The sequence below is a fragment of the Pristiophorus japonicus genome, chromosome 14, assembly GCF_044704955.1.
Source record: "Pristiophorus japonicus isolate sPriJap1 chromosome 14, sPriJap1.hap1, whole genome shotgun sequence".
NCBI classification, from domain to species: Eukaryota; Metazoa; Chordata; class Chondrichthyes; family Pristiophoridae; genus Pristiophorus; species Pristiophorus japonicus.
The window spans coordinates 13635013-13650079 of record NC_091990.1 but is presented as its reverse complement, the minus strand read 5'-3'; the positions used below and the strand labels follow the sequence as shown (position 1 = coordinate 13650079).

The 15067-nt window shown below is 41.8% G+C and overlaps 1 protein-coding gene across 14 annotated transcripts in view; it reads left to right on the top strand.

Annotated features, from left to right (window-relative positions):
• Positions 1 to 15067, top strand: part of ptprub (protein tyrosine phosphatase receptor type Ub) — a 1307170-nt gene that overhangs the window by 1067493 nt on the left and 224610 nt on the right. For all 14 annotated transcript variants that reach the window (XM_070898914.1, XM_070898921.1, XM_070898913.1 and 11 more), the window contains one exon: positions 11608 to 11717. In XM_070898914.1, coding sequence (XP_070755015.1) covers positions 11608 to 11717 — 110 coding nt within the window. The remainder of the gene's footprint in view (positions 1 to 11607; positions 11718 to 15067) is intronic.

The window sequence follows — 15067 nt, the reverse complement described above, 5'->3', positions numbered from 1 at the left end:
GTTTCATAGAATCTTACAGCACAAAAGGAGGCCATTTGGCCCATAGTGCCTGTGCCTGCAGTTTGAAAGAGCTATCCAATTAGTCCCACTCACCTGCTCTTTTCCTATAGCCCTTCCTAGACAGATGGAATAAAATATGCTCCAAAGGTTTTATGAAGACTGAAGAGGAAAAAAAGTTGAGGAACTTTCAAGTTAATTCTTAACTTATCTAAGTCCTGTGCAGTGCTTGCTCATCATCATCATCATAATAGGCAGTCCCTCAAAATGAGGATGACTTGCTTCCATGCCAAAAAAGAATGAGGTCACAGGTGTTTCAATGAAGGATCCAAGTCCTGAACAACATCCTGAAGGGTGGGAGATGCATGTGCATAGATTTTTTTAACATGTGGTGACTGTTGCACACCAGCCACCACATGGGCTTGACAGAGCTAGGTCTTGGTTTGCATGCTAGGTACCAGTATAATATATAGAATAATACAGCACAGAAGGAGGCTATTTGATTCATTGTGCCTGTGCCGGCTCTTTTAAAGAGCTACCAATTAGTCTCACTCTCTGCTCATTCCCCATAGCCTTGAAAGTTTTTCCTTTTCAACTATAAAGCCAATTCCCTTTTGAAAGTTACAATTGAATCTGCTTCCATCAGCCTTTCAGGCAGTGCATTCCAGACAAGTACATAAGAACTAGGAGCAAGTGTAGGCCATTTGGCCCCTCGAGCTTGCTCCGCCATTCAATAAGATCATGGCTGATCTGATCTTGGCCTTAACTCCAGTTCCCCGCCTGCTCCCCATAACCCTTGACCCCTTAGGTTCAAAAATCTGTCCCCTAGTTCTAGATTCCCTCATGAGTAGAAACATCCGCTCTGCATCTACCTTGTTGAGCCCCTGCTATCTTATGTGTTTCAATAAGATCACCTCTCATTCTTCTAAACTCCACAATAAGTATAGCCCCGACCTGCTCAATCTTTCTTCATAAGAAAACCCCTTCATCTCAGGAATGAACCATAACTTGCTGCGTAAAAATATCTCCTCATCTCCCCCTTGGTTCTTTTGCCAATTATCTTAAATCTGTGCCCTCAGGTTATTGACTCTCCTGCCAGAGGAAACAGTTTCTCTCTAGCTACTCTACAAAAACCCTTCATAATTCTGAACTCAAAATTGCTCAGGTGACAAGTCCAGCACCTCCTCTTCAAAGCTAACTTACGGATTCTCTCCATAACACTGTCTCAAATAACAATGTTGCTATGACTTACAGAACTGTTCACATCCAATTATTGGAACCAGTCCAGAGAAAAATTAGATCAGATACTTAAGCATTCAGATAAACCCGTCTGTAATTATAGAGTTTAAAATGTTCCAGAGATACTGAGACTTAAAAAAAAAAATCAAAAGGATAAGATCTATAAGATAGAGGTTTCTCAGTAGTAGAAATCCAATCCATTTATCGTGGACCTCTGGCTTCAATTCTCTTGCTTGTTCATAACAAGATAGAAAAATGTTATTGAAAGGTGTTACAAATAAAATGTTTAGTATGGATTTTGAGCTCGTGAGGGAGCCACAAGCATGCATGTTGTAACCAAGGCTGTGGTAAAATGAAGAGAATTATGTTTAGACAATTCAATTAAATTGATAACAAGAAAGGTAAAAGTGATCAAATATGACAGTGGCGACCTCGGTCCATATCTCCTGTCGATTTTGTCATAATTTATTTTCTATTTTGTTATGAACAAGCAAGAGAATTGAAGCCGGAGGTCCACGATAAATGGATTGGATTTCTACTACTGGAAGCCTATATCTTATAGATCTTATCCTTTTGATTTTTTTTTTAAGTCTCAGTATCTCTGGAACATTTTAAACTTTATAATTACAGATGGAGTTATCTGAATGCTTAAGTATCTGATCTAATTTTTCTCTGGACTGGTTCCGATAATTGGATGTGAACAGTTCTGAAGGAGCACCCTAATGCAGTATTGTATTTTTACAGCTAAGCTGGGCAAAGGCTGCCCATCACGTGTAGCGCCAAGACAAGAGCTGAATTCAAATCAGCAGGCAGTGAGACAAGCTGTTAGTTTAAGAATTAGTTAAAAAAGCAGACTGCTAACTGGTGAGATTCAGCTTGTTGGAATGTTAACTATTGAATGCTTTCACTATCTTGTAGCTGATTAACATTAGTGAAACTTTTAATTCCTAACATAATCAGTTTATAATCATGGAACTGGATCTCACTGAAGCCTGGTTAACTCCTTCCCAAAGCAGATGAGAAAGATCCGAGTGCATCTTCTAATTCCCTGAGCCGCCACTTTGCATTGACCAATCATTTAGTTGTTGCACGGAGCAGATTGCCTGCCTCTTTTATGTTCTTAAGTATCAACAAGATAGTTAAAGTTAGTATGGAATAAAAATAAAAAGTAGTTTTGCTCTGTTTGAGAATATCCACTCATATGAAGAAATATTTCAAGACACAACAAAGCTGGGAAGTAACATCTGAAGTGCAATAAAAAGTGTGTGAGAAAAAGGTGCAATGGCGATATAAAATTGGTGCATCATTTCAGTTTGGTTCAGTTAGTAGCAGCTTCAATGTTCAGCCAGAAAGCTTTGGCTTCAAGGCCACTTGAGCAGATAACCTAGGCTGAGCCACTAGTGCAGTATCGATTGGCTGCTGCATTGTCAGACATGCCATGCTTTGGATGAGATGCTAAACTGAAGGTCCATCTGCCTGTTCAGTGGATGTTAAAATTATAATGGGAGGATGATAACATTTGATATTCAGAAAGAATGATCGCAAATGGACCCAAAAGTCTTCTTCATCCAAACCTATCCTATCTTTAACAAAAATACTTGTTTAAAAAAATTAACACAAATATGACTGATATATGAAGAAAGACTGGATCGACTAGACTTATATTCACTGGAATTTAGAAGAACGAGAGGGGATCTCATAGAAACATATAAAATTCTGACGGGATTGGATGTAGGAAGAATGTTCCCGATATTGGGGAAGTCCAGAACCAGGGATCACAGTCTAAGGGTAAGGGGTAAGCCATTTAGGACCGAGATGAGGAGAAACTTCTTCACTCAGAGAATTGTAAACCTGTGGAATTCTCGACCACAGAAAGTTGTTGAGGGCAGTTCGTTAGATATATTCAAAAGGGAGCTGGATGTGGCACTTACGGCTAAAGGGATCAAGGGGTATGGAGAGAAAGCAGGAATGAGGTACTAAAGTTACAAAAATGATCAGCCATGATATTGAATAGTGGTGCAGGCTCGAGGGGCCGAATGGCCTACTCCTGCACCTATTTTCTATGTTTCTATTTGTAATCGTATTTTTGTTATCAGTAATGAATGATCAAAAATTAGATACTTTAAAACTTTTAAATCTGAGAACACGTGTTTTTCCCCAGAATTAACAACCCACTAACAAACTTCCATCCAAGAAATCGTAGCTTTCAGAGCCCTGTGTTTATTGACGCCTGGAGATTCCGCAGGGTTCTTCTGCTTTCCTCCTGTAGCTTCGGTGGTAGAACGACCAAACCAGCTGTTCGCACCAACTCTCCGAGATTTCTGTCAAAGTTATGGCGCGTGATCTGGGAGCCCCCATGGAAATTCTATCTCTTGTTGCAGTTTGTTAATTACAGAGAATTGTTTTGTATTACAAGAAGATTCTCGAGCCCGATGAAATTATGATCATTTAACTCTGGTTCTTATGAAATTAGGGTGTATGCCTGTGATTTTGTGGTAATATCAGGCTTGAAAAATGTTGCACATCAGCGATAGGTAGCAACATAATCTGTCTCCTAAGTATATACGCCTCGAATATTTGTGTGGGTAAAAGACTGTTTCTTTGGGATTTCTACCAATCTTCTGCAGAAGTTATGATGGGAGATAGGGGGAACCCTATGGAAATTTTAATTGAGCTCTGTATCACTATACATTGTGCAGATCAGATGGATATTAATACACCGCAGAGTCAGTCAGTTCTTCTGAGCAATGGTTTAAACACGTGTTCCACTGGAGCATACAGCGTTCACTATTTTTCATAGCTGCACAGAAACCCATCATTACACATCTAGAAAATCACTTGAGATGTGCCAGATGTATAATCAGGTTAGATTAAGCAAGATGGGTGAATGTCTGGGTGGGATGTGGTGGGTCAGACAGTTCCATCCTATGTCCCATGCATTATTTTCTCAGTAGCTGTACTATTGTCCCAAAATACATATAATTAATGGTGAATCAGTAATTTATTTTCCTTCTCCTGCTGTCCTGTGGGCACACTGCCTTTTAGGGTCAAAGGATAGGTACAGTGCAATTTTACTTACAGTATACTCCAACCCCAGCCTTGGTACTCGCACCAGTGTGACATTTTCAATTCCCACACCGATCCTTAGCATTTATCTGAGTGAGATTGAATTTTAGTGCCAATTTTGTATGATGGATCCATGCCTCCCAGGGATTTTGTTGAGACTGCTAGTACTAATTGCAAATCATGGCTGATAGAGAGAAGAGGCATTCATCCTATCAGATCAGGCAGGAATCAAAGCTATGCCGCAGGGACTAAAGGGACCTTTTTCTAGCTGATTGCATTTCCCAGATTCATTGCCTTTGTCATACTCTTTGCTCTGCACAGTTTCCATTTGTACCCCATTTTTTGGTTATTTTTTATTTTGAATGAACTGTGAAAACAAATCCCAGCATCGTCAGGGGAGGAACAAAGGAAGTTGAGGCATAGGATGGGAAAAGGAAAGTAATGGTATATTTCAATGACCAATCTCTTTAAAGTTTTATGATATGGAAGGGTTGTTAGCTGAATCTATGGCCAATCTCCTGTAAACAGATACAATCAATGTCTGTAGCCAATGGTATTTATCTGATGAAAATTCTGAGACAGAAGAAAGAATTTGTAAATGTAGAGCTAGTGAAAAAAAATTCTGTGTAGGATCAAAGATCTCTTCAAGAGTTCAGCATCCGAAAAGGTTACCTTGGGAATATTTAGTGTAAGTGATGTGGAACAATTCAATTCTGGTTAAATCCAAATGCTGGACTCATTTGAACTTAATGACAACTGACTAGAGTATTTTGCTAATGAGGTTGCCAGTTTCAATTGACATTTTATTATTCTCAGCAGGCGTTGTGCTGATTATTTTTGATAGAAAATAAAATAATCGATGGGTTGAAGTGCACTGTCTTAAGGAGAAGCCAGAAGAATTTATAAAGAAAATATCAGGCAGCTTAAACTGTAATCTGTAGAGCGGGACAGATGGTTGAAAGTGCCCTTCCTTTCTATATTGAAGAAGGGGTGTTTTTTTTTTAAATTGGAGATGGGGGAAAAAAGTTTTTCTATAGACAATCAAGAATCATCCAGTCAGGTTCATTTTTCCGAAGAGCTGAGCCTGTTCACTTTCCATTTGGCGTGAGAAAGTGGTGCGCTGTGAAGATGGACATATCAGATGACCAGTGACGGGAACACGGGGGCATGGTACTTCGATGTGGGTGGTCATGTGATGAAACCTCCCAGAATATGTCCAACCAGTGTTGCCAACACTAATTATAGTTGGCGTGTGAAAGTGCCATATAGTGACAAAGCCTCTGATTTTCCCTCCATTCCTGTGTGGATATTACTGTGATCGCTAGGTATAGTGTTATCATCAATGGGGTCATAAGGATTTCCTCTGTTGGGTAGTTCTAGTAAACTCGTGAACATGTTCAGAAAGAACACCAGGGAAAACATTCAGGAAATATATGCAATGAAAGAAAGACTTGCGCCTTTCACGACCACTGGATGGCCCAAAGCACTTTACAGCCAATGAAGTAACATAGAAACATAGAAAATAGGTGCAGGAGTGGGCCATTCGACCCTTCGAGCCTGCACCACTATTCAATAAGATCATGGCTGATCATTCCCTCAGTACCCCTTTCCTGCTTTCTCTCCATACCCCTTGATCCCTTTAGCCGTAAGGGCCATATATAACTCCCTCTTGAATATATCCAATGAACTGGCATCAACAACTCTCTCGGTAGGGAATTCCACAGATTAACAACTCTCTGAGTGAAGAAGTTTCTTCTCATCTCAGTCCTAAATGGCCTACCCCTTATCCTAAAACAGTGTCCCCTGGTTCTGGACTTCCCCAACATCGGGAACATTCTTCCCGCATCTAACCTGTCCAGTCCCGTCAGAATCTTAAATGTTTCTATGAGATCCCCCCTCATCCTTCTAAACTCCAGTATATAAAGGGCCAGTTGATCCAGTCTCTCCTCATATGTCAGTCCCGCCATCCCGGGAATCAGTCTGGTGAACCTTCGCTGCACTCCCTCAATTGCAAGAACATCCTTCCTCAGATTAGGAAACCAAAACTGAACACAATTTCGAGGTGAGGCCTGTCCAGCTGCAGTAAGACCTCCCTGCTCCTGTACTCAAATCCCCTAGCTATGAAGGCCAACATACCATTTGCCTTCTTCACCGCCTGCTGTACCTGCATGCCAACTTTCAATAATGAACCATGACACCCAGGTCTCGTTGCACCTCCCCATTTCCTAATCTGCCGCCATTGAGATAATATTTTGCCTTCGTGTTTTTGCCCTCAAAGTGGATAACCTCACATTTATCCACATTATACTGCATCTGCCATGCATTTCTAACCTGTCCAAGTCACCTTGCAGCCTTTCAGCGTCCTCCTCACAGCTCACACCCCCCGCCACCCAGTTTAGTGTCATCTGCAAACTTGGAGATATTACACTTAATTCCTTCATCTAAATCATTAATGTATATTGTAAAGAGCTGGGGTCCCAGCACTGAGCCCTGCGGCACTGCCATTTTGAAAAGGACCCGTTTATCCCGACTCTCTGTTTCCTGTCTGCCAACCAGTTCTTTATCCACGTCAGTACATTACCTCCAGCACCATGTGCTTTGATTTTGCACACCAATCTCTTGTATGAGACCTTGTCAAAAGCCTTTTGAAAGTCCAAATACACCACATCCACTGGTTCTCCCTTGTCCACTCTATTAGTTACATCCTCAAAAATTCCAGAAGATTTGTCAAGCATGATTTCCCTTTCATAAATCCATGCTGACTTGGACCAATCCTGCTACTGCTTTCCAAATGCGCTGCTATTTCATCTTTAATAATTGATTCCAACATTTTCCGCACTGCTGATGTCAGGCTAACCGGTCTATAATTACCCGTTTTCTCTCTCCCTCCTTTTTTAAACAGTGGTGTTACATTAGCTGCCCTCCAGTGCATAGGAACTGATCCAGAGTCGGTAGACTGTTGGAAAATGATCACCAATGCATCCACTATTTCTATGGCCACTTCCTTAAGTACTCTGGAATGCAGACTATCAGGCCCCGGGGATTTATCAGCCTTCAATCCCATCACTTTCCCTAACACAATTTCCTGCCTAATAAGGATATCCTTCAGTTCCTCCTTCTCACTAGACCCTCGGTCCCCTAGTATTTCCGGAAGGTTATTTTTGAAGTGTAGTCATGTTTTAATGTAGGAAACGCACATCCAAATTGCGCACAGCAAACTCCCACAGCAATGTGATAATGACCAGATAATCTGTTTAAGTAATGTTGATTGAGGGATAAATATTGGCCAGGACACAATGTCACCATGCATGGCGACCTTACTAATTATGTTCCCCCAGCACCCCCTTGATGTCTCCCTATCTTACCCCATTGAGATTGTGAATTGGCCTGAGAGAAAATTATATGCTTGAACCTACGTCCAACTATTTCACATCGCAGATGTATCGTGTACATGTTTTCCATTGTATCGCCCTTGAGGAAATTTTTTTTCAAAATCAACAGAAGGAAACAAAGGTATGTTAAAAATAATGAGTCTTTATAATGATTTGATTCATAAAAGATGTTCCATACTTTGTCCCTCCAATGATCTTCCCTCCTCTCCCAAAGATACTGATGTCACACTGAAGTACATTTTGAGATGCATTGGCAGCCCTCTGACCTGCTTCAACCAAGTGGGTATTCTTCATTTGTGAGCCAAGCAGAGAGGATTGGCAAACTAGTTAATCGCAGAGGGCATCCCAGTTCAGCCCAATCATGTCCTCATCTGACATCCGGCAACAGATACTTATATCTATCGTGTTCTTCATGTAAAATAATGCTTAAAATAGCAATGATATGGACACTGGTATGAGAAATGAAGACATTTAGTATGGAGGGTCATCTGAAGACACAATCAACGAGATGATTTTGAAGCAAGGCTATAGAAGAATTTGTAGAGGAGGATGAATTACTTGAAGTTGGTGTCACAGGGGCATAGAGAGCTAATGAAGCTTGGAAAAGATAGGGGTGATGGGTATGCAGGACCCTACTGGAAAAAACATGAGCTGGAGAGTTCTGGATTAACAGAAGTTTATAGAAGGAGCGAAGCTGCTGAAGAGAGTACTGAATAAATCAATCCATGAAATGGTGAAGGTGTGGATTAGTTTCAGCAGTAGGCCGGGGTGAGGCAATAGTTAAGTGGGCACTGTTCTGGCAGTGGAAGAAGGTCATCTTGGCTGTGATCCAGATTTGGCGTCTCCACAGACATGCAAGTGAGCCCAGTGTTATGACCAATTTTCTGTCACACTCAACACCACCTCCATAGTGTGCCAATCTTTAATGTTGTCAACCTGTAACTGTTGCTAACACTTCTACTTGAAAACATTCACAGTTTTGGAAGGTTAGAGATACATTACTGACCATTGGTCTATCTGTATGAATAACCGGAGCTGTGAGGTTTGATGTATGTTATATGAGTGACCTCTAGTGTGCAGATATTACACTGCGACCTTCACTGACTTTGAATGCTGGTTTAATTTGCTTGTGGTGGTGTTGAATTGAACTCATTAGAAGCTATTCAAGGTGATGCAACCCAGGAAGCTGATACTTCAGTGATAACCCTGTTGCCTGGGAAAATAACCACTCAGTAAACAGATCAACATGACTGTTGTATCAGTTTAACATTGAATGCGTGTTCAATGCAGATAGTCAGGAAAGATTAAGTTGTAACAAATAAAAACAGAAAATACTGGAAACACTAAGCAGGTCAGGTAGCATCTGTGGAGAGTGAAAAGTGGGGTTAACATTTCAGGTCAATGTCCTGAAGAAAGGTCATTAACCTGAAACAATAACATTACCTTCCAAGCTCCACAGATGCTCCCTGACCTACTGAGTGTTTCCAGCATTTTCTGTCTTTTATTTCAGCTATATTTTAACGTTTTTATAGAAAACAAGTATTACAGAATCATAGAATGGTTACAGCACGGAAGAAAGCCATTCGGCCCATCGAGCCCGTGCCGACTCTCAGCTTATCCCATCCCCCTGCCGTTTTCCTGTAGCCCTGCAATTGTTTTTCCTTCAGATACTTATCCAACTCCCTTTTGAAAGATAAGATTGAGTCTGCCTTCACCACCCTTTCAGGCAGTGCATTCCAAATCTTAACCATTCGCTGTGTAAAAAGGTTTTTTCTTGCGTCGCCTTTGGTTCTTTTGCCAATCACCTTAAATCTGTGTCCTCTGGTTCTCGACTCTTCTGCCAATGGGAACAGTATCTCTCTATCTACTTTAACCAGACCCCTCATGATTTTGAACACCTCTATCAAATCTCCTCTCAATCGTCCCTGCTCCAAGGAGAACGACTCCAGCTTCTCCAGTCTATCAACGTAACTGAAGTTCCTCATTCCTGGAATCATTCTCATAAATCCTTTCTGCACCCTCTCTAAGGCCTTCTTCCTAAAGTGTGGTGCCCAGAATTGGACACAGTACTCCAGTTGGGGCTGAACCAGTGTTTTACACAGGTTCATCATAATTTCCACACTTTTGTACTTATACCTCTATTTATGAAGCCCATTATTTGATGGCAGGGTGAGATTAGCCTTTGAAGCTTGAATGACACAGAAAAACAGACCTTTAGATTATTTCATCATCAGGAGCGATTAAAACTGCATTTAAAAGAAACAAGGTCAACAAAGATGATGTGAGACCGGAGGGAAGTGAAGACAGACCAAAGCAGGGACTTTGAAGACAAAGCTTTAGCTTCAAACTTGAGTGCAATGAACTAAGCCCCAAGGCTGCATTAAGTAATGAGATATAACTGAAAATATAATGAATCCCGACTGTAGAAATTTTACCATTAACATCAAACAGAGTCATGACTGAAGTAACAGATCATTGGGAAAAAAGCAAACAATTTTTCCCACAATTACCAATAGTTTTGCTAATTTAACGGTGAAACAAGACCTGCATCTGGAAAAAAAAGGTACATAGGAAAGAAGGAATGTATTGTACTGGAGAATCCTTCTAGCCAGTCCCAAAAACAAATACTTCTGAAGCGCCCACTATAGAGTTAGTGATCACAGAATTAATTCTGGTACATAAGAACATAAGAAATAGAAGCAGGAATAGGCCAGACGGCCCCTCGAGCCTACTCTGCCATTCAATAAAATCATGGTTGAACTTTCACATCAACTCTATCTTTTCACCCTTTCCCCATATCCCTTGATTCCCTGAGTGCCCAAAAATCTATCAATCTCAGTCTTGAATATACTTAATGACTGAGCATCCACAGCCCTCTGGGGTAGAGAATTACGAAGATTCACAACCCTCTGAGTGAAGAAATTTCTTCTCCTCTCAATCCTAAATGGATGACCCCTTTATCTTGAGACCACGACCCCTAGTTCTAGACTCCCCACCCAAGGGAAACACTCAGCATCTATGCTGTCAAGCACTCTAAGTACATGCTGTCAGTTGGGTATTATGTACTTGTCATAGCTGGGAAGCTGTTGTTGAAATGCTGGTTATATCTGTCCAGCATCTCAGACAAGTAAATGTCAAAATCAGTGTGATATTCACCAGTTGCTATAGGATGTGTTATAGAATCATAGAACTGCACAGCACAGAAAGAGGCCATTCGGCCCATCGAGTCTGTGTTCGCTCTTTCGAAGAGAAATTCCGTTAGTTTGCACTGTGCATGTATTAACAATGTCTTTGTGATTGGCTATGAATTGTATTTTGATGTTTGATATAATCAGTGAAAACGTGACATACACTTTGCATAGATCTTTAAGATTATGAAAGGGTTTGATAGGGTAGACATAGAGAAGATGTTACCACTTGTGGGGAGACCAAAACCAGGAGCTATAAATATACAATCGACACCAATAAATCCAATAGGGAATTCAGGAGAAACTTCTTTACCCAAAGAATGGTAAGAATATGCAACTCGCTATCACAAGAAGTAGTTGAGTCGGAAAGCATAGATGCATTTAAGGGGAAGCTAGATAAACACATGAGGGAGAAAGGAATAAAAGGATATGCTGATATGCTGACAGATTTAGATGAGGAGGGACGGGAGGAGCCTCATGTGGAGCATAAATGTCGACATAAACCAGTTGGGCCTAATGACCTGTTTCTGTGCTATAGATTCTATGTAATTCTCTGTAATGTGGCAGCTTCAAGGTGACGTAAATTTTTCGCACGCGAGGGATACCTGCCAAATACAAGACTTTTAATTATATATCAATAGATGGAAGACGATTCACTTGTTACCTTATACATATAATAATATTTATCAAGAATGTAACGTGTGATGTTTGTTCATCTTCCTCAGTACCTGGTGGAATTCTGGCAGAATCCATTAGTGGAACACCCCTGGACGACATGATATTTTTGAAATGGGATGAACCACTGGAGCCTAATGGTGTTATCACACAGTATGAGGTAATTATTGTGATAAATAGCTTGTTGTAGTGAGATCTGAAGGTCAGTAGTTACAAATGGGATAATATAATCAAATATATTCTAAAAGGTAATCAAAGAATCTCCCAATCACATCCAGTCAAGAGAACAATTAGTGAATGTATGTAGGGTGTGGGGATGGTTTGTGTTCTTACTCTCCTCTCAGCTTCTCCAGGTGACCTACCTCCAGCTGGTGTCCAGCCTCTCTCCAAGCCACCAGATAGGAATCCATAGGAGTAACCATGGTAATAGCCCTTTGGTTTTGCTCTCCCACTGTGGGCCTGGCCTTCTCTCAACAGTACAGCTATGATCAGCAGCTCGGTGGAATGGTGAACTGTGGACCTGTGTACCCAGTTGGGTGTCCAGTGGGTGTGCCACAGTGCTGCCCCCTTTAATGCCCGACTGAGTGAGAACACTGGTGCTCATTTATTTCTGTCACAAGCACCACCATTGAATATCACTCAAGTTTCGCCAATTAAATGTTACCCTCCCCCTTGGTTGCCCATTCCCACAAGTTTTCCTCTTTCAGCCTGAGGTGTAGACATCTCCATAGTCACTGCCCATTCCACTCTGTAACAAAATGGCAAGAGTTGTGCTTCTTTGTGACTAAGACTGGCTTTACCACTATATTAACATCCCCCTACCCCGGCCCAAGGTGAGATACCATGTGCTCCATGAGTGGCTTGGCTATTAAAGCTTAATCTGTGGCTGGTGGTGAAAGTGAGCAGAGAAATTCTAATTCCAGTAAGAACTGGGTATTGATGAGCTATTACTGAGTATTAGAAACATAGAAACATAGAAAATAGGTGCAGGAGTAGGCCATTCGGCCCTTCTAGCCTGCACCGCCATTCAATGAGTTCATGGCTGAACATGCAACTTCAGTACCCCATTCCTGCTTTCTCACCATACCCCTTGATTCCCCTTGTAGTAAGGACTTCATCTAACTCCTTTTTGAATATATTTAGTGAATTGGCCTCAACAACTTTCTGTGGTAGAGAATTCCACAGGTTCACCACTCTCTGGGTGAAGAAATTCCTCCTCATCTCAGTCCTAAATGGCTTCCCCCTTATCCTTAGACTGTGTCCCCTGGTTCTGGACTTCCCCAACATTGGGAACATTCTTCCTGCATCTAACCTGTCTAACCCCGTCAGAATTTTAAACGTTTCTATGAGGTCCCCTCTCATTCTTCTGAACTCCAGTGAATACAAGCCCAGTTGATCCAGTCTTTCTTGATAGGTCAGTCCCGCCATCCCGGGAATCAGTCTGGTGAACCTTCGCTGCACTCCCTCAATAGCAAGAATGTCCTTCCTCAGGTTAGGAGACCAAAACTGTACACAATACTCCAGGTGTGGCCTCACCAAGGCCCTGTACAATTGTAGCAACACCTCCCTGCCCTTGTACTCAAATCCCCTCGCTATGAAGGCCAACATGCCATTTGCTTTCTTAACCGCCTGCTGTACCTGCATGCCAACCTTCAATGACTGATGTACCATGACACCCAGGTCTCGTTGCACCTCTCCTTTTCCTAATCTGTCACCATTCAGATAATAGTCTGTCTCTCTGTTTTTACCACCAAAGTGGATAACCTCACATTTATCCACATTATACTTCATCTGCCATGCATTTGCCCACTCACCTAACCTATCCAAGTCGCTCTGCAGCCTCATAGAATCCTCCTTGCAGCTCACACTGCCACCCAACTTAGTGTCATCCGCAAATTTGGAGATACTACATTTAATCCCCTCGTCTAAATCATTAATGTACAGTGTAAACAGCTGGGGCCCCAGCACAGAACCTTGCGGTACCCCACTAGTCACTGCCTGCCATTCTGAAAAGTCCCCATTTACTCCTACTCTTTGCTTCCTGTCTGACAACCAGTTCTCAATCCATGTCAGCACACTACCCCCAATCCCATGTGCTTTAACTTTGCACATTAATCTCTTGTGTGGGACCTTGTCGAAAGCCTTCTGAAAGTCCAAATATACCACATCGACTGGTTCTCCCTTGTCCACTCTACTGGAAACATCCTCAAAAAATTCCAGAAGATTTGTCAAGCATGATTTCCCTTTCACAAATCCATGCTGACTTGGACCTATCATATTACCTCTTTCCAAATGCACTGCGATCACATCCTTAATAATTGATTCCATCATTTTACCCACTACCGATGTCAGGCTGACCGGTCTGTAATTCCCTGTTTTCTCTCTCCCTCCTTTTTTAAAAAGTGGGGTTACATTGGCTACCCTCCACTCCATAGGAACTGATCCAGAGTCAATGGAATGTTGGAAAATGACTGTCAATGCATCCACTATTTCCAAGGCCACCTCCTTAAGTACTCTGGGATGCAGTCCATCAGGCCCTGGGGATTTATCGGCCTTCAATCCCATCAATTTCCCCAACACAATTTCCCGACTAATAAGGATTTCCCTCAGTTCCTCCTCCTTACTAGACCCTCCTCCTTACTAGACCCTCCGACCCCTTTTATATCCGGAAGATTGTTTGTGTCCTCCTCAGTGAATACCGAACCAAAGTACTTGTTCAATTGGTCCGCCATTTCTTTGTTCCCCGTTATGACTTCCCCTGATTCTGACTGCAGGGGACCTACGTTTGTCTTTACTAACCTTTTTCTCTTTACATATCTATAGAAACTTTTGCAATCCGTCTTAATGTTCCCTGCAAGCTTCTTCTCGTACTCCATTTTCCCTGCCCTAATCAAACCCTTTGTCCTCCTCTGCTGAGTTCTAAATTTCTCCCAGTCCCCGGGTTCTCTGCTATTTCTGGCCAATTTGTATGCCACTTCCTTGGCTTTAATGCTATCCCTGATTTCCCTTGATAGCCACGGTTGAGCCACCTTCCCTTTTTTATTTTTACGACAGACAGGAATGTACAATTGTTGTAGTTCATCCATGCGGTCTCTAAATGTCTGCCATTGCCCATCCACAGTCAACCCCTTCAGTATCATTCGCCAATCTATCCTAGCCAATTCACGCCTCATACCTTCAAAGTTTCCCTTCTTTAAGTTCTGGACCATGGTCTCTGAATTAACTGTTTCATTCTCCATCCTAATGCAGAATTCCACCATATTATGGTCACTCTTCCCCAAAGGGCCTCGCACAACGAGATTGCTAATTAATCCTCTCGCCTATTGTAGAGTGGTAGGTTGTATATCCATCATACAGTAAGTTATTTATCACACCCATGGGCCTCAGGATCTTGCACTGAGGACTATGAGCCATCACAGAGGGTGAAACTTGCTAAACTGAACTTTTTTCTGAAGCAGACAAAGTTTGTCCATCTTTGGGATAAGACATTAAACCCAAGCCCTGCCTGCC